This window comes from Trachemys scripta, chromosome 5 (genome assembly GCF_013100865.1).
Source record: "Trachemys scripta elegans isolate TJP31775 chromosome 5, CAS_Tse_1.0, whole genome shotgun sequence".
In the NCBI taxonomy this organism is placed as follows: Eukaryota; Metazoa; Chordata; order Testudines; family Emydidae; genus Trachemys; species Trachemys scripta.
This window is the reverse complement of record NC_048302.1, coordinates 120,131,576-120,157,905: the sequence shown is the minus strand read 5'-3', so window position 1 is coordinate 120,157,905 and position 26,330 is coordinate 120,131,576. Positions and strand designations below refer to the sequence as shown.

Here is a 26,330-nt window from a genome sequence, read left to right as displayed (position 1 = left end):
CTGCCATAATTGCCACTGCCAGTAACCAAATATTACCTTTCCATAATTTCTGAAAGCTGCATTCTAGCCAGGAACTGGTTATCTTTCCGGATCTCCCGAACAGCTCCTTTAAATTCACGTTTGTGTTTGTGAATCAGTCTCTTTCTTTCCTGCTCCTCCTTGCTGCCGCCCTGTTTCCTCCCAAACTCCAGGCTGAAATTAGAATGCATGTATGAACAAGCATAATGTATTATGTCAAGTATACTCTTTTATACTTCACAGGAACTAGCTTTTACACAGATGTTCCTTTTTGATATTCTACGTCTTTGCACACTCCTATGGCAACTCTCAATACCAAGGGCTTAACAGTCTCACTTATAATTACATATTTATAGGATACCATAACAAAAGTATCTGACTACTTTATATAATTTAGATAAAGAGCAGATAACATTTTCCAGAGCACCAATACAGCAACCTTCCACATGTAGCACTACATTCAGAAGTATAGAGGTTGAGAAAACCATACAGCATCTGCAGTTAGTGGAAAACCTGGACAAAAATGGAGTCTCACAACGTGCTCTAAGGTTAATATTTCTCATAATAAATTACAGGGGGGCAAGGTGTGTCTGTGTGTGGGGGGGGAACGGCGGATACCTGATCTGTTTCACCCTTTCGGCAAATAGCCAGAGGGAGTTTAGAATGAATGCAAATAATGGGGCAGATGCAGTCTCTTAACGGAGACCAACACGTAAGATAATTTATGATAGTAATTAGTGCCTCTGTCTGGAAATGAATCAGCAGCCAGTGAAGAGTATTGGTGTAATATGCCCTTGCCAGCCAGAGTGCAACTGCATTTGGTATTAGTAAAAGCTACCAAATATCTTTCAACGTTAATGCCTAGTACAATCAGGATGTTACTATAATCTCACCCAGAACACAAAAAGATACATATGATGTGTATGTGGAAAGGTCTATATCTGATAGGAAGGGGTGAAATTTCTTGGTCAGTCAAACATAAAAAATGTGTTTCTGGCCATTGTGGCAATCTGGGAATCCAGGAAAGCTGAGAAGGCTAGACAGACCCCCAAAATTAAGAACCAGTGTAAAGTAGATACCCAGATTGTATTTTATGTTGTGTTGGAGGTCAGATCAAATGTTCATAATGGTCCTCCTGGCGTTAAAGATCTATGAATCTATTATTGACGGAGAAACGAATAAGAGAGCCAGGAATAGCCTCCAGATCTCCTGATTTCCAGTCCTACACTCTAGCCATAAAACAAAACAATCTGTCCTCCATTTCTCAGGATTCCTCCTTCCCTTTCTCAGGGTAGTCCATCCTTGGCAGCGTGTGCACCTAATGTAGGAGACGCAACTCCATTTCCCTTGTTTTTCCTACTTTCCAGAAGCCTACTCTGCTTGGAAATTTAGAAAAGAATGACAAAGAGGCTTTAGCTGAAGCCTATCTCCATGCTCCTCAATGCCTAACCTGCAGTTTTGCTTTCTTCACTTCTATAAGGATTACTGTACTTACACTTTCACAATTTTGGGCATGTACAGTTTCAATGGCACAGGCTTCTTTTTCTCACACACCAACGGGGTATACTGTTTTCTTTTGTCCTCTAGCTCTTTCAGAGCATTTTGATGCAACTCCTGAAAATGCAAATGAGGTTAGGATTTTAAAAGCTAATCAAAGATATCACATTTTACAAACCAGTTATCTGTCTCAGGAATAATGTCTTCCTGGCTAAGGCATCCTCAACAAACTATCTTCTCTCTTAGTAAGGTCACAATTAACCTTTAGGATGTTTGCTAGTCCTGAAGAATTTTAAACCTTCAGGTCTGGCTGGTTTCAAAAGGCTTTCCAAGGTCTACAGGGGGTGCTGTGATGGACAGCAAGAATGGTCTGTGGCCAAAGAGAAAAGAGGCCAGGTTGGCCTGACTGACAACAGACTAAAACTAGTTTAACTCAGCTCCTGTCTCTCAACTTAAAACTTTAAGGCTGAATATTCATTGCTCTAAGGGTTAAATTTTGTGACTCTAACATAGCCTTTCCATGCCATTGACATTACAGCTTATTCTCTAACATACACCTATACCCCGATATAACGCTGTCCTTGGGATACAAAAAAAATCTTACCGTGTTATAGGTGAAACCGCGCTATATACGGTAGAACTTGCTTTGATCTGCTGGAGTGCGCAGCCCCGCCCCCCCGAGCGCTGCTTTACCGCGTTATATCCAAATTCGTATTGTATCGGGTAGTGTTATATCGGGGTAGAAGTGTACTTCATGCTGCCTCTTCTGCTACAGAGGACGCTACTGCTAAGTAAGAGGGTCCATCCTCACTGAATGCAGAAGAGAGTTAGGCTACACTCAGATCATCTTATCCTTCTATCTCTGGAAAAGAACTAACTAACTGGTGAAGCTGACAATATATATTCATACTAGTTTTATTAAGGTACCCATGTCCATGGTATCTATTCCTTTATTTGATTCACTGGTACAGTCAAACAAATGTCTTATAGATTCATACAAGATCCTCCTCAGGAACAGCACTGCCAAAATGCTAGTCCTATAAAAGAAGGAGCTACTTAAAGAGTTACCACAGTGGAGATGCCTTAAATGTTACCCTCTCCACTTAAGTTCCCTCTAAACTGTGTGACTGCGCAGCAGGCTATCAAGGGCTGTGTAGGAGGGGAGAGGAGCCTCTCCCCCGGCCCCAGACCCGGAGCTGCTGTGGCTGGGGAGAGGCACCTCTGCTGCAGCGAGAGGGGGCTGGGGGGGGGAGGGGGAGAGGGCAGGAGTCCTCTCCCCCCGCTGCAGCCCCAGGGCAGCCTGCACCCCAAACCCTCATCCCCAGCCCCACCCCAGAGCCCTCACCCCCCCCACATCCCAACCCTCTGCCCCAGCCCTGAGCCCCCTCCCGCACTCTGAACCCCCCTTATTCCTGACCCCGCCCCAGAGCCCAGCCTTGAGACCCCTTCCACACTCCGAACCCCTCAGCCCCACCCCTGCTACACATCACCTCCATATTGGTGCACATAACAAAATTCATTCTGCACATGGATGTAAAAAATTACAGGGAACATTGCAAAAAGGCGGTTTTGGCTGCACCATGAAAAATATCCATCCAAAACATTATGTACACACTCCAACTTTTCCACAGAAACACCGATTTAGTCTTCAAATTGTCTAAGGGCTTGTCTATAGACCAACTTACAGTATAACAGTAGTAGATCAATGTGCCTTACAGAATTTTTAGTGTGCAGCAGCAGGGACCACATAAGCACTTAGGGTGCGGCAGGCTAGTGTATCATAGATTCATACCCCAGGTATCTGCACACCAAATCCTAAAAAGATAATATGCTTGGCCTTTGAAAAAAATATTTCACTTTGTTTTTATTTTTAATTGGCTTCACATTTTTTGTTAGCACATATTCAGATCCCAGAATTTACTAACTTCTACATCAGCAATTAGTTTTTTGGGGAACATTTACCTGCAGTTGTTTAGGGTATTCACTCACTGGTATATGTTCTGTAAGAAGTACTCTGATGGGTTGCATTATTTCATGGAAGGATGACAAAGATTCATACAAAGCTGCACATTTCTTAATGAGATCCAAACACACGGCTAGACATGATAACCTGTTAGAGAGATGTACACAGCCATGTCAAAACGTTATCTGCAATAATGTCATTGCATAATTAGAATATGCAGATCAAAGTTTCAAGAGCTTCAAACTAAACGAATTATAGGCAGGGCTGATAGTGCCACCTATTTTAATGAGAAGTGACAGGCAACCTTAATAAGATCTTGTTTTCTGCTGCTTATAACTGCCAAATTTTCTCTTCTCATTTCTGCATGCCTCAGGCTGATTTTTTTTTGTTTTACTTTGGAGTTTGTTTGTTTTTTCTGGGAAAATTTTGGCGAAATATGTTCAGTCATTTTCAGGAATAAGGCTGGAAAAAATATCTTGTTTTGCTCATGGTAAAATATTCTTGCAATCTTTTCTTTGAAAAGCTCTACTGTCCTCATGTTTTGGAGGAGGACCTTAAAATTTGGCATAGGTTGCCTTTTGTGTCACGGTTGTGCCTTTTGCCATCTTTGTGAAAAATCACCCGAAACTGGCCAAGTTAAAAGCTTCTGAAAAATTTCAGTTTGCACATGCTCAGTAGAGACTTCAATTTTAGTAGCTAAATTTCTGAAGATTCCATCTTGACTGAGCATGGTTCAAGCTTCCCAGAACTCCTAGTGCTGACTATACTATGCATGTACCAACCTCACACAGAGCAACTGAGCAGGCTCCATCCCCTCACATCTTCTAATGCTGACACGACTCCACATGTGCCATCCCCACAGAGTGAATGAGCATGCTCCGGCTTGGGGCTATACACGGCAAAGCCCAGTTTTCCCTACAATGACTGCTCCCAACCAGAGGGATGTCAAGGGCTGGAAGTGAGAGCAGGGAATGTATCTCACCTAAACTCTCAATATTCCCTGGCACTCAGGCAACATGGAAGAGAAAGCTGTCTAATTTAAAGGCAGAGGGAACAACAGCAGGACTGAGGGGAAGGAAAGGACTAGATAGGGGACAAGAGGTCTAATGAGGTAAGGACTGGAGACTAGGGGACAAGAGGTCTGGTGAGACAAGGACTGGAGAGATGGGGGAGGCTGGAACTGGTTGGGCAAGAAGACTAGGATTGGAAGTCAGAGAAGAAAATGGCAGCGGGGGTGGGGGTGGGGGGGGATCAGAGACAGTTGGCTGGGGTGGGGAGGAGACAGGATGTGTGCGCTTGGGACTAGGAACCAGAGCATATGTATGGGCAATTGGGTAAGGAAGGGGGAGGAAGGGAGACAGATCCAACCAGGAGCCAGGGTGCAGGAGAAGAACTAAGACTTGCTGTGCAAAGTGACTGGGACAGGGAGACAGTGAGTGGGGAGACATGGGCAAGGGGATGGTACGATGGGATACTAGATTGGGAGAGATCTGAGTTATTTCAGAGAAATTATTTCTCAGGTATCTGCCTAGTAGGTCTTGCCCACATGCTCAGAGTCTAACCGATTGCCACATTTGGGGTTGGGAAGGAATTTCACCCCAGGTCAGATTGGCAGAGACCTTTTGGGTTTTTTGCCTTCCTCTGCAGCACTGGGCACAGATTACTTGCAGGTTTAAACTAGTGTAAATGGTGGATTCTCTGTAACAAAGTCTTTAAATCACTATTTGAGAACTTCAGTAACTCAGCCAGAGGTTAGGACTCTATTACAGAAGTGGGTGGGTGAGGTTCTGGGTGACCTGCAATGTGCAGGTCAGACTAGATCAGTGGTTTTCAAACTGTGGGTGGCGACTCAGTACTGGGTCGTGGAATGTAAGGCACTGGGTCACGGCAGCTCTGGTCAGCACCGCCAACCGGGCCATTAAAAGTCCAGTCAGCAGTACTGCCCGGCTAAGGCAGGCTAGTCCCTACCTGTTCCAACACCACATCGCACCCCCAGAAGTGGCCAGCAGCGGGTCTGGCTCCGGGGGAAGAGAGGGGGGAAACATGGGGTTTCAGGCACTGCCCCCGCCCTGAGAACAGATCTGCAGCTATACTGAGCCCTCGCAGCTGCAACTGAAGTCAGTGGGAGCTATGCTTTGAGCATATAAAGTGCTATAACATACTCCAAAAAGTCAGGTCCCAGGAATCTCAAATTGGCACCAAAAATTAGTGGAAACTTTTGACCTTAATCTCCGTGCCTTAGTTCCCTGCCTGTAAAATGGGGATAATATCACTCCCTTACACAAATCACAAGGATTTTGTGAAGATACATTCATTGATGTTTGTGAAGCACTCAGATATTATAGTGATGAGTGCCATGGAAAAGCCCAGGAAGAAATTAATAATTCTGTCTTCAGAGTAGGATTTGAATAGTGTGCAGTAAATAAGGCCGATGGCCCCACAAGGAACAACGAGGAGAAACTATTCAGTAGCTGCTCATTAAATAAACATAATCCATTCTGTGCACTGAATAAGGCTCAGACTGTGGAAAAACAGAATATGATCATGTAACTGAACAATGAATCACAATGCATATCCACAACTGGGCTGAATCTCGTAACTTCTGAGCGCTTGACTTTGCGATCTTAATAATGTACTTTTGATGTGGTTATTTTTGCATGTAATCAAGATTTATTTGCTGCTTAAGGGTCTGACCCTTCAAAATGTTTAGCAACTCCTGTGGGGTGCTAAGCATCCTCAAATCTCAAGGAAGCCAAAAAGAGTTGGGGGTGCTTAGCACCCACAGAAAGTGCTCTGCACTTTGCAGCATCAGACCCTAAGAATGGTATATTTTGTTATTTAATACGCTACAAGAACCATATGATGAAAATAATTTATTACAGTTGTCCACCCTCCGCTTTTGTCCTAGAAGGTAACATGCTTGACAGAAGACTGTCACCGAAGTTACACAAGAAATAACTTGGAGTTTCCCCTTACATATTTCTTCACATACCTGAAATGATTCATTTCTGTTTTGCTGCTTTCCTTTAATCTAGTCACAATACTGAGTGGCAGATTTTGCTTTTTCCAGGTCTCCATATCCTTCTTATCACAGACCAAGAGTAAGTCTGAATTTTTTCCTGCTGGTCTGAAAGGATGCACTAGAATATAGCCTAAAAAACCAGTTACAACGGTTATATACAGATTAGTTCTCAAAATAAAAAAAAAAAAAACTTAGTCTTAAGACAGAAAAAAGTTGATTTATAGAAAATTTATAGTTTTATAAAGATCCTTTATTAAAATTAGGCTATTTCAAATATACATAATGCTAATCTTTTTACAAAACATTAGGCCAATAGTAAAGTCAGCGGGGGTAGGAGAGAAAGACAGTGGCACCTGTAGGGACTAGAATAAGAGATCAGCTGGAAGAGGGAACTTGCAAACCAATAGGGATAGTGGTGTCAGGAAAAGTTTCACAGCGAGGGGAGAATCAAAGATTAGTTTGATGTGGTTATCTAAAAAACTGGGATGGCATGGTATTTAACAGATGTGGTTTTTACCAGGTTAAATCACAGTTTTTGCCGCCCAGCGAAAAACTAATTAGCCCCAGTTTAAGGAATTTGCTATGTTAAAATCGGTTTAATTAATGCATACCGCACTACACTTAGTTTTAGTTACATAGTCAAATTAACCAGAGATTCATAGATTTTAGTTGTACAACTTTAAATTAAAGTAAAACTGCGGTGGGTGTAATAAGAACATATGTAATTATAATACTGCACATCAGAATTTCTATGCATTTTGAGTCGGTATTTTCTCAAGGAAGTTATATCGGTCATGACTCATATTTTAGTTTTCAGTAATATATAAACAAAAGCCAAAGATATTTCATTATATGAAGATGACAATAATGCAGAGTTGTAGGCTGAAGCATTAAGGAATCAGAAGCCTGCAGAGTTGCCGACTACCAGTCCAGGGCCATTTGGTCATGTAGCATTCTGTAGCAGAAATCCAGCTTTGACACAGTGGTTAGACCAAAACTGTTCCTCAGTTCTGAATGGATGTATCCAAAGTTTGAAAAAAATTGTTCTATGCTTGCTGAACTTGCTGGATAATGATGCAATAATTTCCCGCAGTTTCCTGGTTTAAACTGGCTTTAAGCCAGTATTTACCAGCACCCTGTCCTAAACTAGTTCTCCCTGGGAAATTGCCAATCCTGATAAAGAAAAATAAATCTGTGCAATGAACATATTTTTAAGCCCTGCAGGCTTAGAAAGGAGCTCATTTCTTTTTAGCAACAAAAATAAAAATAATTTTATTAAGTTATTTATATATTATATTGACATTGATGCAAATGGCTTTTTAGACATATGCAAGAGAGTTTCTGCCCTGAAAGTACAAAAATGACTCAGGAGGTAAAGATAGATGAGGTTTTGGTTTTAAGGCCCCAATCCTGCAAATGCTCATGCTTAACTTTACTACTGTGTGTAGTACCAGTAAGTCAATGCGACTACTCCCGGTAGTGAAATAAAGCATGTGCACAACTGTCCACAGGATCAGGGCCTGAACGTTTAAATTATACTTATCTGCTCTACTTCTAAGAGAATGGCAAACAGTATTTATTCTACCTGCATGTTTGATCATATGTTACCAAAGGCTACCTGCCTAAAAGTGACACATCTCCCCCAAAGGACGAACAATGGACTTTTTTTTTTTTTTTTTTTTTTTAAAAAGGGGAACAGTTTTTTCTAAAGCCTTAAGTACCTCTGAATCTGCATTTGAAACATGCTCTCTCAGTCTTTGCTTAGGATCTGTTCCATATCACTTCCTCACAGGAAAGGCAAATGGATGAGGCCCTCAATGTTAAAATAATGGAGTTATATTAAATTATGTTACTAGCTGTTAAAAATAAATGTCAAGGAATTTATTGGTATGATAGCATATCAATATGTATCACAAAATTTGGTGAGAACTCATCTTTAAATATCCTGTGTCAGACAACCAAGCTGCTTCATATGATTTCCTGGCAAGTATTTGGCAGGTACGTGCCAAAGCCATATTGAATTGCACAGCAAATATCTCAGTAGTTCTAATGTGATATTCTACGTGGAAGTAATTAATATCTATATAGATGAGTGTTGCTGTACCACTAAGACATTTTATTTAACTTTCCCTCCCCACACACATAATTAGAAACAAGCAGTACTTGTAGGGAAGTTTCACACTGGTAACAATTTACAGAGCTATAGATGATAAATCATATCAAAGTTTGAACAATGGAGAAGGTATTGCAAGCAAGCATTTGATTTCCATGATTTGGCAACAACTCTCATCTTCCCCTTATAGGTGAATTACTGTCACTAAATTCCCTGACAAAGAAAAAAACATCATTTTTGAACCTAGAAATGGGGCATTGAGGAAGAGTGCCCAGAGAAAGAGAGAGGCTGGCAGGGAAATCATGAGCAAGTAGAAAAGGCCAAATTAAAGAGAGAGTCTTAGTCTACATGGTATTCATTAAATGATGTTGTCGAAAAGTGCTAAATATGAAGATTGCTCTACATTACAGGCCAGATTGTCCCCTCTGTTAATATGAGTGAAAGGGGAGGCAAATCCAGACAGGTATGCAAAGAGAAAGAGTATCAGCTTTGTGGCATACACCTCCCTTGTATCCTGATTGCATGGAAGCCCCACTGCAGTTCTTCTGGCATTCTGGTTATCAGGTCAGGAGGGGGTAGCATCAACTGCAGTCTACAGCATCAATTGCTACCCCCACAACTCCACAGAAATTAACTTTAACAGCATTAACTCACACTGGTTTCCTCACTATATCGTGGTGCCCAAGGGGGAAGGAGCTGTTTTTCTATGGGGGCTGGGAAGCAGTGTGGAAGAAGAAAGCTTTCATGCAGATGGCGCTTGTGTCTGGTGGATCTCCTGGGAACTGCAGCATTTGAGAGCTTAGTTTCCTGGTCAGCTCAGGAGATCTATCTAGGAGATGACTTGGTCTTTCATTTGGAACATAAAGCTGTCAAGGTGGAATTTTTAATTGCAAGGAAGCTTGAGGTATAAAACCAATGCGCATTCATATTTATCACTCCAAGCAAACTTACCCTGTGGTCGTTTTTGAGGTATAGATAAGTGAAGTATTCCAACGAGGAAATTGATAAGTTCTGGTATGAATCTTTGAGACAGTGATACATATTCCAGGAACAAACAGCACACAAACAATCCTTTAACAACATCTTGTAGTGTCATGACTTGACACTAACAAAAAATAAAAAAAAAAACCCTGCATTAACATATTAGTATGGAAATTATGGCTTTATGCCATGAGCAAAAAAAAATAACCTCTGATAGAGAGATTTTAATAAGTTTCACAAAAATGTATGATCTAAACAACTGGTCATTTTTAGCAGCTTTTAAAAAATTAGCGAATACATTTTTTGCTGGGGTCATTTTTAATACATGTTGCTGCTCCCTAGTAAAATTTGACACCTTATCTCATTGACGGGAGGATGTGCAGCATTCAGTAGAAACCTTGCCAAAACTACTTTAACCACTAGAGGGCACTAAAGCACAAGAATTACTTCCTTTTTATATCTTGCCTTGTTTGATATATTTATTCTATTTGCTTGTCTGTTGTTAAATGTAGGTCCTACAGTTTTCATCGCAATGGTGTGATGTCCACTTTTAGAAAGGAACTAAAGAACAACCAGATTTCAAAGCAACTCTGCACCTCAGATAAGATAGGAGCTACTGAATCTGGACATTTCAATTATATAAATAGGGCTTTAGGATTGAAAATTGAGACACTTTTGTTCAATATATTTCAATGTAGTTAGGCAAGTTCTGGAGGGACAGAATAGATATTTTATAAATAAAATCAACTGTCTCTCTTAAATAAGAGCTATTACCATATATGGAAGATAGCATCACTAATTAATAGGATTCATGTACCCACTGTATTCCATGACTCTCAGACTTTATATACTAACAAAAAATGGCTATACTGAGTCAGACCAATGGTCCATCTAGCAACCAATGCCAGATGCTTCAGTGGGAATGAACAGAACAGGGCAATTATCAGGTGATCCATTTTCTGTTGTCTAGTCCCAGATTCTGGAAATTAGATATTTAGGGACACCCAGAGCATGGGGTTCCGTCCCTGACCATCTTGGGTAATAATAATTGATGCACCTATCCTCCAAGAACTTATCTAATTCTTTTTTGAACCTACTTATACTTTTGGCCATCACAACAACTTCTGGCAACAAGTTCTATACGTGGACTGTATGTTGTGTGAAGAAGTACTTCCTTAGGTTTGTTTTACACCTGCTGCCTATTAATTTCATTGAACACCCCTGGTTCTTTTGTTATGTGAAGGGACAAATAACACATCCCTATTCACTTTCTCCACACCACTCATGATTTTATAGACCTCTTATCATATCTCCCCCTTAGTTGTCTCTTTTCTAATCTCCCCTCTAATTGGCTCTGTTGCCTCTCTCTGTACCCTTTCCAATCTTAATATATCGCTTTTGGGATGGGACGACCAGAACTGCATACAGTATTCGAGATGTGCGCATATCAGCGATTTATATAGTGGCCTGATGATATTTTCTGCCTTATTATCCATAACTTTCCTAATGGTTGCCAACACTGTTAGCTTTTTTGACTGCTGCTGCACATTGAGCAAGTGTTTTCAGAGAACTATTCATGACTTCAAGATCTCTTTCTTGAGTGCTAACAGCTAATTTAGAACCCATCATTTTGTATGTATTGGATTATGTTTTCCAAGGTGCATTACTCTACATTTATCAACACTGGATTTCATCTGCCATTTTCTGGCCCAGTCACTTAGTTTTAAGAGATCCCTTTGTAACTCTTTGCAGTCTGCTTCGGACTTAACTATCTTGAGTAATTTTGTATTATCTACAAACTTTGTCACCTCACTGTTCACCCTTTTTTCCAGATCATTTATGAATATGTTGAACAGCACAAGTTCCAGTACAGATCCTTGGAGACCCTCCCCTGTTTACCACTTTCCATTGTGAAAACTGATCGTTTATTAGAACGTAAGAATGGCCGTACTGGGTCAGACCAAAGGTCCATTCAGCCCAGTATCCTGTCTGCTGAAAGTGGCCAATACCAGGTGCCCCAGAGGGAGTGAACCTAACAGGGAATGATCAAGTGATCTCTCTCCTGCCATCCATCTCCACCCTCTGACAAACAGAGGCTAGGGACACCATTCCTTACCCATCGTGGCTAATAGCCACTGATGGACTTAACCTTCATGAATGTATGTAGTTCTCTTTTAAACCCTGTTATAGTCCTAGCCTTCACAACCTTCTAAGGCAAGGAGTTCCACAAGTTGACTGTGCACTGTGTGAAGAAGAACTTCCTTTTATTTGCTTTAAACCTGCTGCCCATTAATTTCATTTGGTGGCCCCTAGTTCATATATTATGGGAATAAGTAAATAACTTTTCCTTATTCACTTTCTCCACACCACCCATGATTGTATATACCTCTATCATATCCCCCCTTAGTCTCTTCTTTTCCAAGCTGAAAAGTCCTAGCCTCTTTATTCTCTCCTCATATGGGACCCGTTCCAAACCCCTAATCATTTTAGTTGCCTTTCTCTAAACCTTTTCTAATGCCAGTATATCTTTTTGGAGATGAGGAGATCACATCTGTATGCAGTATTCAAGATGTGGGCGTACCATGGATTTATAAAAGGGGCAATAAGATATTCTCCGTCTTATTCTCTATCCCTTTTTTAATGATTCCTAATATCCTGTTTGCTTTTTTGACTGCCGCTGCACACTGCGTGGACGTCTTCAGAGAACTATCCACAATGACTCCAAGATCTCTTTCCTGATTACTTGTAGCTAAATTAGCCCCCAACATATTGTATGTATAGTTGGGGTTATTTTTTCCAATGTGTATTACTTTACATTTATCCACATTAAATTTCATTTGCCATTTTGTTACCCAATCACTTAGTTTTGTGAGATCTTTTTGAAATTCTTCACAGTCTACTTTGGTCTTAACTATTTTGAGCAGTTTAAAGTATTGTCTGCAAACTTTGCCACCTCACTGTTTACCCCTTTCTCCAGATCATTTATGAATAAGTTGAATAGGACTGGTCCTAGGACTGACCCTTGGGGAACACCACTAGTTACTCCTCTCCATTCTGAAAATTTACCATTTATTCCTACCCTTTGTTCCCTGACTTTTATGGATTGAGAACCGGTTAAAAGGATCTTCCCCCTTATCCCAGGACAACTTAATTTACGTAAGAGCCTTTGGTGAGGGACCTTGTCAAAGGCTTTCTGGAAATCTAAGTACCCTATGTCCACTGGATCCCCTTTGTCCACATGTTTGTTGACCCCTTCAAAGAACTGTAATAGATTAGTAAGGCATGATTTCCCTTTAAAGAAACCATGTTGACTTTTGCCCAACAAGTTATGTTCTTCTATGTGTCTGACAATTTTATTCTTTACTATTGTTTCAACTAATTTGCCCGGTACGGACGTTAGACTTACCGGTCTGTAATTGCCGGGATCACCTCTAGAGACGTTTTTAAATATTGTGGTTACATTAGTTATCTTCCAGTCAGTGGGTACAGAAGCGGATTTAAAAGGACAGGTTACAAACCATAGCTAATAGTTCCACAATTTCACATTTGAGTTCTTTCAGAACTCTTGGGTGAATGCCATCTGGTCCCGGTGACTTGTTACTGTTAAGTTTATCAATTAATTCCAAAACCTCCTCTATGACACTTCAATCTGTGACAATTCCTCAGATTTGTCACCTACAAAGGACGGCTCAGGTTTGGGAATCTCCCTAACATCCTCAGCCATGAAGACTGAAGCAAAAGAATTCATTTAGTTTCTCCACAATCACTTTATCGTCTTTAAGTGCTCCTTTTTAATCTCGATTGTTCAGGGGCCCCACTGGTTGTTTAGCAGGTTTCCTGCTTCTGATGTACAGTCCAGAACGGAGGTGTCAGTAGAAAACCCACTTCAACAGATGCATGGAGTGGAAAATACAGTAGGGAGGTATAAATACACAGCATATGAAAAGATTGGAGTTGCCTTACCAAATGGGGGGTCAGTGCTAACGAGCCAATTCAATTAAGCTAAGGCAACTTGGTAAGGCAACTCCCATCTTTTCATATGCTGTGAATGTATACCTCCCTACTGTATTTTCCACTCCATGCATCTGATGAAGTGGGTTTTAGCCCACGAAAGCTTATGCCCAGATAAATTTGTTAGTCTCTAAGGTGCCACAAGAACTCCTTGTTTTTGCTGATACAGACTAACATGGCTACCACTCTGAAACCTGATAAGATAATAACCTACCATAGTTAGCAGTTCTGCAATTTCATATACGAGTTCCTTCAGAACTCTTGGGTGAATATCATCTGGTCTTGGTGACTTATTACTGTTTATCAATTTGTTCCACGATGTTTTCTACTGACACTTCTGTCCTGGACAGTTTCTCAGACATGTCACCTAAAAAGAATGGCTCGAGTGTGGGGATCTCACCCCCATCCTCTCCAATGAAGAACGATGCAAAGAATTCATTTAGTTTCTCTGCAATAGCCTTTTCTTCCTTGAAATCTCCTTTAGCACCTTGATTGTGGCCCCACTGACAATTTGGCAGATTTCCTGCTTCTGATGTACTTAAAAATGTTTGCGGTTAGTTTGTGTGTCTTTTGCTATAGTTAGAAGTAGCTCTTCTAATTATTTTTTGGCCTGCCTAATTATACTTTTACACTTGACTTTCTAGAGCTTATGCTCCTTTCTATTTTCCTCAGTGGGATTGGACTTCCAATTTTTAAAGGATGCCTTTTTGCCTCTAAACACCTTTTTTACTCAGTGGTTTAGCGATGGTGGCATTTTTTTTTTTTTTGGTCCTCTGTTTTTTAATTTGGGGTTGTGACCAAATTCACCCGAGTATTCACAGCATACACACTATTGTAATAATAGTATGTACAGATTATGCTTTGTGAAGTATTATCTGAAAACTAAACTCACTGGTCAGTAATATCATGGTGAAATGTATGTAGCAACACTATATGTAAAGTTATGAATATAATCTGAAATGATAACAAATGTGATTACCAGACAAATCTGGGAAGTGGATAAACTGGTTCCTCACAGACAAAAGACAAGCAGACACCTCTAGCCAGGTGTGATCAAAGTTGATGGGCAATCACCTGTCAAGTGGCCATTGTTTAGTAAGGAAGGGTGACCAGAACAAACAGATCTGCATTTTAGCAAACAATAGCACGGAATCTCTTTTACCATGTGCCTCCCTGTCTCCATCCTCACAGCGGAAATAAAGTTTAGCTAGGGCAGGGGTCAGCAACCTTTGGCACATGGCTCATCAAGGTAATCCACTGGCGCACCGCGAGACATTTTGTTTATGTTAACTGTCCACAGATACTGCCTCCTGCAGCTCCCATTGGCCGGGAATGGCGAACTGCAGCCACTGGGAGCTGCAGGGGGCCATGCCTGCGGACAATCAAAGTAAAAAATATGTCTCGTGGCCCGCCAGTGGATTACCCTGAAAGGCCGCCTGCTGAAGGTTGCCGACCCCTGATTTAGGGGTAGGCCACAGAAAATGCATTTTAAAAAGGAACTGGACTATAGAAATGAGGGACAAAAACACCCCAAGGTATCTCTCCCTATCCATCTCTTTCACCTAAGGCAAAAGAAATAGCCATTTGACTTTGGGAGAGATCCTGACCTGAAATTTGGCCAGACCTGTTGCTGGGAGCATGTGGTAACGATTCCACCTTGAACAAAGTCTAGTTTGTTAAGTTTTAGTACTAGAAAGCATTTTCATCTTTGTCTTGTAAGCATTTCTGACTTTAATGCCTTGTACTTGTACTCACAAACTCTCTCTTTGTACTTTGATTAAAGAATAAAACAAGTTTATCTAACTAATCCAGTGTTGCATTTAAACTGAATTGTTTGGGTAACTCCATTTAAAGTAGCGAACTGTTGGATATTGTTCTGTTACTGGGGCAACCGACCTAAAATTTCTGAACTGTCCAGGAAAGAGCTGGACAAAGTACAACACACGTTTTGGGGGAAAATTCAGGACTGGAAGTTATTGTGGTCACTCTGTAAATGATAATCAAGACTGGTGAAATCCACAGTGTAACTGGACCATGCTGACATGCTGCAGCTATACACAGGCACTCAGGGTGTGACCTACAAGCTGTTTAGATGTTTGTGAGGGGCCCAGGTTGAAAGCTACAACAGCAAATCACTGTGACACATCCCAGGTTGCAGGTAGGGTGACCAGATCACCAAAGACAAATAATCGGGACGCGGGGCCGGGGTAGTGAGAGTCCGGCCCGGTCCCTTGCAGGCAGGACGCAGTTGGGTGGTAGGGAGAGGAGGGGGGCGGCCCGCGGGGCCAGGCGGCGGCTGTTGTTGTCCCCCCGGGCAGCGGGACTCGGGAGCAGCCGCTGCTGCAGCTCCCACTGCTGCGGGGGAGGAAGCGGCCATGGCGCTCCGCGGCTGCAGCTCTGGCACCCCCGAACCCCCCGAGCCTGGGCCTGCTGCGGGGACCCAGCAGCGCGCACGCTGGGTCCAGCCCCTGGCCAGTCGCGTCTGGGCTGCTGCCCAGCTGGTGCTATCCCGCGGCGGCCCCGGAGTGGGGGCAGCAGGCCCCAGCCCCCCCGTCCCGCAGGGGAACGAACGGGGCTGGGCTGCCGATGCCTCCGCCCCGGGGCCGCCGGGGGATAGCACCAGCTGGGCAGCAGCCTAGACGCGACTGGCCAGGGGCTGGGCCCAGCGTGCGCGCTGCTGGGTCCCCGCAGCAGGCCCCGGCTCGTGGGGTTCAGAGGCGCCGCAGCGCGCCATGGCCGCTTCCTCCCCCCGCGGCAGTGGGAGCTGCAGCAGCGGCTGCTCCCGAGTCCCGCTGCCCGGGGGGACAACAACAGCCGCCGCCTGGCCCCGCGGGCCGCCCCCCTCCTCTCCCAACCACCCAACAGAGTCCTGCCTGCAAGGGACCAGGCCGGACTCTTACTCACCCCGGCCCCGCGCTTCCCCTGCGTCTCCCGCCGGGCCTCCCTCCAGCGCTTGCGGAGGGGGGAGGAAGGGTGAGCCCGGGGAAGAGGCGGGGATTCGGGGAGGGAGCCAATCGGGGGAGGAGGGGGCGGAGTCGGGGCAGGGGGGGGGGGGTGCGAGCACTTCCGGGCTCTAGGCTCCGGGGCATTTCCTTGTTTGTCCGGTTGTCCCGACCGCATGTCGGTCGGGACGCGGGACAAACAAGGAAATATCGGGACGGTCCCGATAAAATCGGGACATCTGGTCACCCTAGTTGCAGGGCAGGTGGTGACACAACCTCCCACTGGTCTGGATTGTACCCTGAAATGTCATAGGAGTATACATTTAGTTTGAGCCTCTATTATGATGTTCTTAAATGGTTTCCATTCAGCTTGCAGGCATTTCACTCCTGTGATTGTTTCTTTTAATTTCCATTTAACTAGTTTCCTCATTTCTGTGTAGTTACCTTTTTGAAATTAAATGCTATTTTGGTGGGTTTCTTTGGTATTTTCCCCCCTACAAAGATGTTCAATTTAATTGCATTATGGTCGCTATTACCAAGTGGTTCAGCTATATTCACCTTGGACAGATCCTGTGCTACACTTAGGACTAAATCAAGAATTGCCTCTCTCCTTATGGGTTCCAAGACAAGTTGCTCCAAGAAGCAGTCATTAGTGGCATTTAGAAATTTTATCTCTGCATCAGTCTGTCTCCAGTCAATATGGGGATAGTAGAAATCCCCCATTATTATTATTAGGTTTTCTATTTTTGTAGCCTCCCTAATCTTCCTGAGCATTTCATAATCACCATCCTGGTCAACTGGTTGATAGTATATTCATACTGCTATGCTCTTATTATTCAAATATGGAATTTCTAGACATAAGAGATTCTATGGTAGAGTTTGATTCATTTGTGATTTTTCTATATTTTACTCTACTTTCTTTCACACACAATGCCACTCCCCCAATAGCATAAACTATTCTGTCATATATATTTTGTTCCCTGGCATTACCGTGTCCCACTGATTATCATTGTTCAACCAAGTTTCTATGATGCCTGTTTTAGCAACATCCTCATTTAATACTAGGCACTCAAGTTCAAGTGTGGAGTTTTTGTATGACAACTAAGTGGATGTGATCTTGTAAGAGTAAGGCTTTACTCTAAGTGGGACTTGACTTCTCAACCAAGAATATTTTCCTGAGAATTACTGATATAACATTCTACCAAAACATATTCCTAGCTATTCTTTAAAAAAAGTTCTAAATATATATCTTAATCTCATTGCATTTTAAATTGGAGTATAAGAAAGAAATGGAAAGATTGAAGCCTTATCCTGAAGTAAAATATTACAGACATACCTTAGTAAGTAACTGACTCATATATACCAATGCAGGTGTTACTACTGGGTGCCAGAAGTCAGAGGTAGGAAACAGTATTGCAGTAATTTTCAAATAAATGAGCTGAAAAAAGAATAAAACAGATTAAGAAGTTAGAATATAGTAAATAACTTTCTGAGTATCATAATTGGTTTTACATATAATGTGACTCTCGACGTGGAACTGCTATGTAGTAATCTCAAAAATACTGAGAAGTAATAACTGATATATAATTTAGTTACTGAGATAGTCTGTACAACATATTGGAGCAGTGGAATATTTATTATGTGTTTATATTGCTTTACTTCAATGGGAGCGGTATAAGAACAAACAGGCAATACAATGGCTCCCCAGATAAGGACATCATGGCACAAATTTGAAAGACAATGTGGGTGATCAAAAGGACTAAACAGCTTTTAAAGAGCACTCTCCTTGAAGCTGGACAGAGAACTGTTTGGTGAGGTAAGAGAAGAGACCCACACCCTGCTGGTATTGGAAGGTTCGGAAGCTCAGACCTACCTGGATTTCTATATGGAAGATGGATAGTTTTCTCTACAATGCTTTTGTTCTAAATAAATAATACTTTGCTCTAAGAAGGCTGTTTGGTTACTCGATCTCAGAGCGAAATGAACTGCAAGCACTGAAGATAAATCAGACCTCCTGAGGCAATCATGGTTGATCAGAGAGGACTTCAACCTATGGCCCAGTCTAAGAATTCCATCCCAAAAGATCAGAAGAGGTCAGAGGTTCAATTAACCTGGTAACTGTGATAGTGACATAGTAAATGTAGAAGCTAGAAATGGATACAGTCTTCCATGATGCATCCACAAGCACTGCCCAAATCATATTGGAATAACGACTCGAGAAAAACCAACCTACCTAATCTTTAAAATCTCTTAAACCTGCTAATTGTCTCCTCTCCTCTTAGTCTGTATTACTCCAATACACTAATCACAGTCTTCACTCTTGTACTACTCCATTAAGCTTGGGGAGATGAGGCAAGCAGTTCCCTTTGAATCAAACATTGACTTATAGCTTGTCCTTTAAGCATGTTATCAAACATGAAGTTGTCACTATTTTAAATGCATCCCATCCTGAATTCTCAAATAGCCAGCCAATTGCCTATAGTTTGGAAGAAGAGTCTGTTCATAGATTTAGGATAGCCGATAGAACTGTGAAGCACTAATAAAGAGCAACGCTCAACTATTTCATTCCAAGGTCCCTAATTTATTGTCTATCATATCTACATCTTAAAAAAAAAAAAATGTTGTATTACATCCACAGTTCTGTTTGTTAATGATGCAGAAAAGTTTTTGCACTGTAGGATACTAAATCTCTTTGGAGACTTTTTATTTTAAACAGTTTATTTAACTGAGAATTTTTTTTTTTTCATTTGATCAAAGATAGAAAGGACAACCTTGCCTTGCTCTAGGTGGTGGTAATTTTAGCAATGTTATCAAGTGTTGCAGGAAACACACAGAATCCTACACTCAAGTCTCAGGCAAAACAATGTTCAGTTATTTTAAGATGAATAAAAAACCTGAAAAATCAGATAATCAAACAGGGTTTTCTCCTCAATTAATATTTTTGCTGCCATGCTTCTGTTCTGTAACATTAGTTTATTCCAAGACAGGTGATTCAGGGCATAGAAAATCCATGGAAGCTGCAATGTGTCATATTTTGAATTATAAGCTGTGAAATGCAAAACAAGATTTAATGTCACCCTGGTATTTTACACTAAAGGAAAAGGCAAAAGACTTTTCTAAAAAAAATGTGTTAATTACCATGTCTAGCCCTGGAAATGTTGCACGGCCTTTGACTTCAATCATTTCTTCCATGTCATGTGCAGCATCTTGCAGGACAAACTTAACGCTGTTACTTGCAGCTTCAGGAAACATCTGGCAAAGACTGTACAACGGCCTATTAACAAGAAACACAAGTCACCATGAAGTTACACCATTTACATTAATAGAGAACTATGATTTTTAAACACCTTTGGAAATGTTATTTGTGCTAGGTTAAACACATACTTTGAATAAAATTATTTCTGCAGAAGATAATTAACTGGTGCACACATATGGCTGTTAAGCTTTTGGTTTTCATTAGGGCTTGTGAAATACACCCTCACTTATAGGTTTGTGGGCTTTCTAAATATGAATATGAATTTCTAATGCATAAATATACTATTGTACTCAAAAAAACTCTTTCTGAATTTCATGACCACGAGAGTCATTGTGGCAAGGTACTGAAGTAAATGGAATGTGTGTTCAGAATGCTCTGATGCTTAGATTCTGCTCAGTATGCAATGGGACATAGTTTCATCATCTAATCCTGTTTTCCCAGATGTGGCATTTTAAGGTCATATTGTTATAAGGAGACGGTGGTAGCAACCCTTGTATTTAGGTTGCCTTACATCTTCCATTACAAAAGATTTATTCCCCCCCCCCAAAAAAGCTTTAACTCCTCCATTGTTTGCAGCAGGGTTTTGGAACTGAGTAGGGACAAAGTCCTCAGGCTAGAGAAGTCCTTTTTTTGTCCCATGAAATTCCATTCAGGTTAAGTTGAGATGTAAACTGCTAACAATCACTATTTCCTCTCTTGCTGGCATGCCTCAGGAAAAATTTGTAGCATGCCAAAACACCACCACTAAACATTCTAAATGGTCTAGCCCATGCCACCCCCAAAGTGATGCCAGCAACATATATTCTGCACAGGAAGCATCTGGGAGTGCTCAGATCAACTGTAATGGTGAGGTGAGAGAAGAGTAGAGCCAGGCTCCCCCTTCCCTGACCACAAACCCGAGACCGAGACCATGGGTCTAGCCTCCCATCTCTATCTTCTACGGGCAGAAGCCCTCCATCTCTCAGAAGGAAGCCAAACAATTTCTGCAATAAGCATATCATGTTAAAACCATTACGGTGCTAGACGAGGCCAGGATTCCAACACCACTGCCTGGACATGCACATGGTGTTAGAGGTCCATCCTCCCCTCTGGGATGACAACCTTCTCCTGCTACAAGCTAACACAGATAGTCCTGTATTTCAAGTCTGCACTGCAATGCTGACAGTTCAAGGTTCAAATCCTGTTTATGATGCATGATGGGGAGATTGTTTCAGTTGCATATGATAAATTTTTTACTCTTTCCTTAAAACAAAATAAAATAAAAGGAAATTACACACCAGGAAATTATATACGCAACCCCCCCTTCTACGCTGAAAGAAAATTATTCAGGTTGAAAAGTCAACCACTCGAAAGTTAGGTAATGCCACATTTACACGTATTCATTACGTTACAGTCTCTAATTACCAGATCACATTTTGCCCTTGGTCCCCTGCCTCATTCAGTGCAGGATGGACACAGGACAAAATTAATGTTGCATGGGCAACCATAAATCTGGCATTGCCTAACTTCAAATGTTTGACTTAGTAATCTAAATAACTTTCCTTTACAATAGTTTGTGTGTGTAATTACATATTTCTATAGCTCTAACACCTATGGAAGGTCTAATGCATACTGAGAATTCTATTAATTTCCTTTTGGAATATTGAAAGCTTTTTAATACAATTAATGACTAAAGTACTAAAAGAAACAATGTTAAAACACAATAAAGTAAACAGAAAACCAGTAGCTTTCAATGTTAGTAGGAGAATTTAAATTAAGTAACGCACTGTGCATTTTATTACCATGCAACTATCTTTTCCCTTCAAACCACCATGAAGGGGCCACAGTCAACATGTTTTATTACTTACAGGACCAATTTGTCAATTCTTCTGAGCTCTGGTGGCTCCACAGTTGCTAATTCCCCAACGTACTCCAGAAGGAAGCCGAACAGTTTCTGCAATAAGCATATCATGTTAAAATCATTACAGTTTTTTTTCTTTGTGTTTGTGTATATATGTACTTAAATATAGATATTTTTAAAAGCATAGAAAAACAATGAGACAGAACATGGCAAATGAACACTGCCTAGGGTTCTCCCATATGTACATTCTGGATAAAGTTTTCTTCAAATAATGTGAATACAAAACCAATATATTTCAAACTGCTCCTTGAATACTTAGCAAACTCACTTTAGCATTCAAAGTTCATTTAAAAACGCAAACATACTTCTAACTTTGCTTTGTTTCCCACTGCAAGGCTTGGATGATTGCACTTCTGAATCCTCTCTAGGATAACTAGCTGTTCTTCTATTATTCTTCCAAACAGTAAAGATTTAAGTTTCTCATAGGATTCTGGAACTATTATAAAAATAAAAACAAAAATCAAGCATACCCAGTTGAACTTAAGCATAACATAGTAAAATATTTTCTAATTTAACAAACTTCTTCAAATCTGAACAAAACAATTAAACTGCTGGAAACATTTTTAAGTTAACATATTTTAAACATTAATAAAAAACATTAACATTGTGTTATCTGAGACATAGTATGCAATCATATAGTTAAAGAGTGGATTGCACCACACACACACACACACACACACACACACACACACCCCCCAAAGCTCAGGGTCCATTTACCCATAATTCTATATTTTCTGGCTTGTGTTTTTATAGTAGCACTAACTGTGTAATTTTAAAGTCACACTAACCTAGCATTCTGTATGGAACATATAAGAAATGTAAGAACCTACCAACTAATGGAAAAAAAATACATATGTGCCAGTCAAAGTGTTTTATAAAACCTTAACCATTGTATTTCCTTAGAGTTCTTTGCTGGATTCAATTTAAACTACTTTATTCAATGTATGTTATTGTGTCACCTCCCAACAACTGCAAACACTCTGGCAAGTGGTTTGAATAGTTGTCTAATTTCACCATAGCTCGTTTAAATACTGTACTTCCGTATTCCCTACTGGTATACTAGTTTGGTGAAATATTCAGTTAACAAGAATAAATATCCTGTACAGCATGCAGAATAGTATCTGTGGTTGTGGAGAAAGAAACTAAGCCACGCAGTGTTCTATTACAGAGACTATATGTTAAGAAGGGGCAGCATGCCACTTCTGTGAGCTTTTTCTAAGAGAAGCTGACTTTATTTCAGACACAATGCATACCTGTTCCTAGTTTTCAATACATATTAGAAAATTATTGTGCATTCTTTTCTGCAAGACAACACTATTCTGTGCAGGCTGTATGTTTGGTCTTAAGGCAACACTGGGCACAATCTTACATGAAACTTTATTTCAATCTAGGCTTTTTGTCTTTCACTTCTAGGGCTGAAAAGGGTAGTAGAAATAGCCTACTCAGCTCCTGGACAGAAAAGGATTTTCTCATGCTATTCAGAGAAATTCTGCTTGCTGACAACAAGTCGCGTTTTCAAGATCTGAAGCGTCATGTCCAGTATTTGTTGGCCAGAAGGAATGCAATTATGATGTGGAGCCTCAGACACATAGGGCTCCAACAAACAGACAAACCCCCCCTCTACCTAGTCAGTCAATAGGACTCTTACCAGTAAATGTGTATGGAAGCTCAGATCTGGCAGCTTCTATTTTCGCATTTTGTTCTTCCTCACTTTGCAGTTTCTTTTCATTTCCTTTGTGTTTCTCCTCCTGTTCTTCATTTGCAGTGACTTCTTCCTCACTCCCCATGTCAGATTCCAAGTCAGAGGGACTATCTGTAGCATCATCTTCCTCAACAACTGCTTCTTCCTCATCTTCTCCACCAGGCTCTCCCTCACTTTCTTCTTCACTCTCTCCCTCCTCTTCTTCATTCCCACCTTCTTCCTCTTCATTTCCAACATTGAGTTTTCCACCCTATTAATAGAGAAAAGAAACCTACAATAGCTTACAAGAATACTGCTGGGTTTAAAGTTATAATTGAAAATAACATCCTTACTTGTGTTACCAGAAACACATCAGATTATGACCCTCTCATCTCTGAATTTGATACAAATTGAATCTTATTTAAAATCCAGTGGTATATCAGGTGGATCAGTTAGTTATAGATGAAAGTTTGGTTCGGACAATACACAGAAGACAGCGTATCAGTTGTAGAGGGAAGATGAGAAGTAGAAACCAAGAGGAAGAAAGCTGGGGTGGATTGGAAGCAGTTGAGCGACAGGCAGTTAGGTGACATGCAAGAAAAGCAGTGCTGGGGATGGAAAAGTTGGAAGATGGGCAGCCGGAAGCAGCGTGTAGCTAAAGAGTTGCACCACAAAAAGAAGACTTCAACTCTATTTAAAAAGTGCTTTCTATGGGACTTTTGTAAGAATAGCAAAAGGAGGATTTGGCCCTTAATATGGGCTTGATCCCAAGATGTCAGAAGCCCCAACAACTTGACCTGAATAAGAGCTGAGGGTGGGCCAAATTCTGTTCTGACTTGCACATTTTGTAACTCAACTGTTCTCAATGAGATTACAAAGAATGTAAGATAAGGAAAATTTTGCCCCCAGAATAAAGTTTTACTCCCTTTTATTCCTGTTGGCAGTGTAGAACTAATACTGACTTCGGAGAGGAGTCTATTTATAGTCTGCCTCATACACCATACCTAGTTACAGGATCTTTATTACTGGTGATTATGCATGAGGGTGTTGTGCACAGATGCCACGTACAATTTGTAGCAACCGAGCCCTTGTTTTTCTTGTTAACCAAGTATATCTGACATTGAGAAAATGAAAGACAAACATGAAATCCCACTATGCTGTTTTTACAGGGTCATTTTTCAGAGAGTATAATCATTCAGCTAAGCCAATGGATTCAAAACACAATGATCCCTCCATATGAAGGACAAAGGTGACTTTATGAGAGCTCTGATCCTCCACTGCAGCTAAGAGATACACAGCACAATCCAGGGGCAGGAGGAGGAGGCATTGAATAAAGTTTGCTTTAAGTCACTTTTATATCATCACAGTTTACGACTGTTGTGTACCAGTCAGGTCCTTCTGGGTGGAGGGAAACCACAGCTATAGCCCTTATGCTGGTTGCATAGAAGTGGATGGTGTAGGAGCTACAATGCTGATTACACCACCAAGTGATGTCCCTACGCTGGGATGGTTCTCTATGATGGCTTTAGGCTGCTTTACATTGCCAACAGGACCAAAGCAGCCCTAATACAGGGAATGAAGTTCAGGTGGAAAGTGCAGTACCTAGATAAAAATAATAAAGTGAACATAAAAGAGTTCTGTTTAATTTGAAATGATTTTCAATTCATTTCAGTGACTTTCAAAGTCACTATAAAACAATCAAATTCTTACCTTATAAGAAAGTAAACGTCTATCATCTTTATCCAGGATGAAGCCATCTGCTAAATCATCAGCTGACATATGCTTGGGTTTCTTTTTGTTCTCCTGTTCATCTTTTCCATGCATTCGACGCAGTCTGTCAGCCTGTGATTTAAAATAAATTCAGGAGAGGGACAATATAGTACAAATGACCTAAATTACTTTGTATGAAAATTTTGGAGAAAATACAGATAATCAAGAAAATCAAAGAGAAAATAAATTATTAACTAGCATTATTCACCTAGCAGAGGGGAGGAAGGAACAATAAAAAGCAGAGACATGATAACACATTAGCCTGAACTCTTGATTTTCTTTGTTTTGGTGGGTGGGACTGGTAAATTAGTCTGACTGTATATATTTTAAATCTTATTTAGAAGATATGAAATATATCATTTATCAAAAGCCTTGTGTATCTTTGGTAATGAATTATTTATTTATATACATATAATCTTAAATACATATTTTGGTAAATGTATTATTTACCAGAAAGTAGTAGCTTCTTTAGAGTTTTATGGTTCTGCAATGTGCATGTATATTTCCTATATTGAAAATGGGTTTGAACAAAATATAAGGCTTTGAAAAGAATTTTACCTCTATGGGAATCTGTCAACTGATTCATCAGGCTGTAACTGAACCATTACTTATTGTGGGGCATTCCGCTCTTGCCCAGCAATTAGTTGGACTAGGCACTAGAGAGATGTACAGCATGGAAAAAGGGAAAAAAAATCCTTCCTCCGCACTTTGATGAGTAGTTATTGTGCACCTCTGTGGTCACTATAGAAGGCTTGATGCGGAGGTAGCCCTGCAGTCCTAATTTGACCCTTCTATGTGGGGAAGATCAATTTACCAGAAGGCTTTTGGCCCTACCTAGACCCATTCTTTGTGCACTGATGCACAGGGAGCACTGAGCTCCGTATTGTGTAGGGAACATACAAACCTTCCCAGGCAAATCCTACCCCTTCACAGGGCAGAATCACGTTAGCGCAATTGCCAGGGGGCCCTTTAGGGCTACAGGAGAGAAACAGTGCAGGATTTGCCCAGATGTTAATTCAGCTCCTGTGCACCAAACCGGCTCATCTGATAAAAGTTCAAGCACATCTTAGGTCTGAATGATATATAAAACATAGCCAATGTGCGACTTGTTTTTAACTGGGGGAAAAAAAAAAAATTCTTACATAGCAAAAGTTCTCTTGCTATGTAATCTCACAA

The 26,330-nt window shown here is 41.0% G+C and overlaps 1 protein-coding gene across 1 annotated transcript in view; it reads right to left on the bottom strand.

The window, feature by feature from the left end:
* Positions 1–26,330, bottom strand: part of NOP14 (NOP14 nucleolar protein) — a 41,967-nt gene that overhangs the window by 699 nt on the left and 14,938 nt on the right. The window contains exons 7-17 of the mRNA XM_034772142.1: positions 25,095–25,226; positions 23,352–23,655; positions 22,009–22,139; positions 21,651–21,736; positions 19,686–19,821; positions 17,884–17,985; positions 9,565–9,718; positions 6,471–6,630; positions 3,478–3,625; positions 1,514–1,632; positions 37–192 (exon numbers count right to left, since the gene is read on the bottom strand). Coding sequence (XP_034628033.1) covers positions 37–192; positions 1,514–1,632; positions 3,478–3,625; positions 6,471–6,630; positions 9,565–9,718; positions 17,884–17,985; positions 19,686–19,821; positions 21,651–21,736; positions 22,009–22,139; positions 23,352–23,655; positions 25,095–25,226 — 1,628 coding nt within the window. The remainder of the gene's footprint in view (positions 1–36; positions 193–1,513; positions 1,633–3,477; positions 3,626–6,470; positions 6,631–9,564; positions 9,719–17,883; positions 17,986–19,685; positions 19,822–21,650; positions 21,737–22,008; positions 22,140–23,351; positions 23,656–25,094; positions 25,227–26,330) is intronic.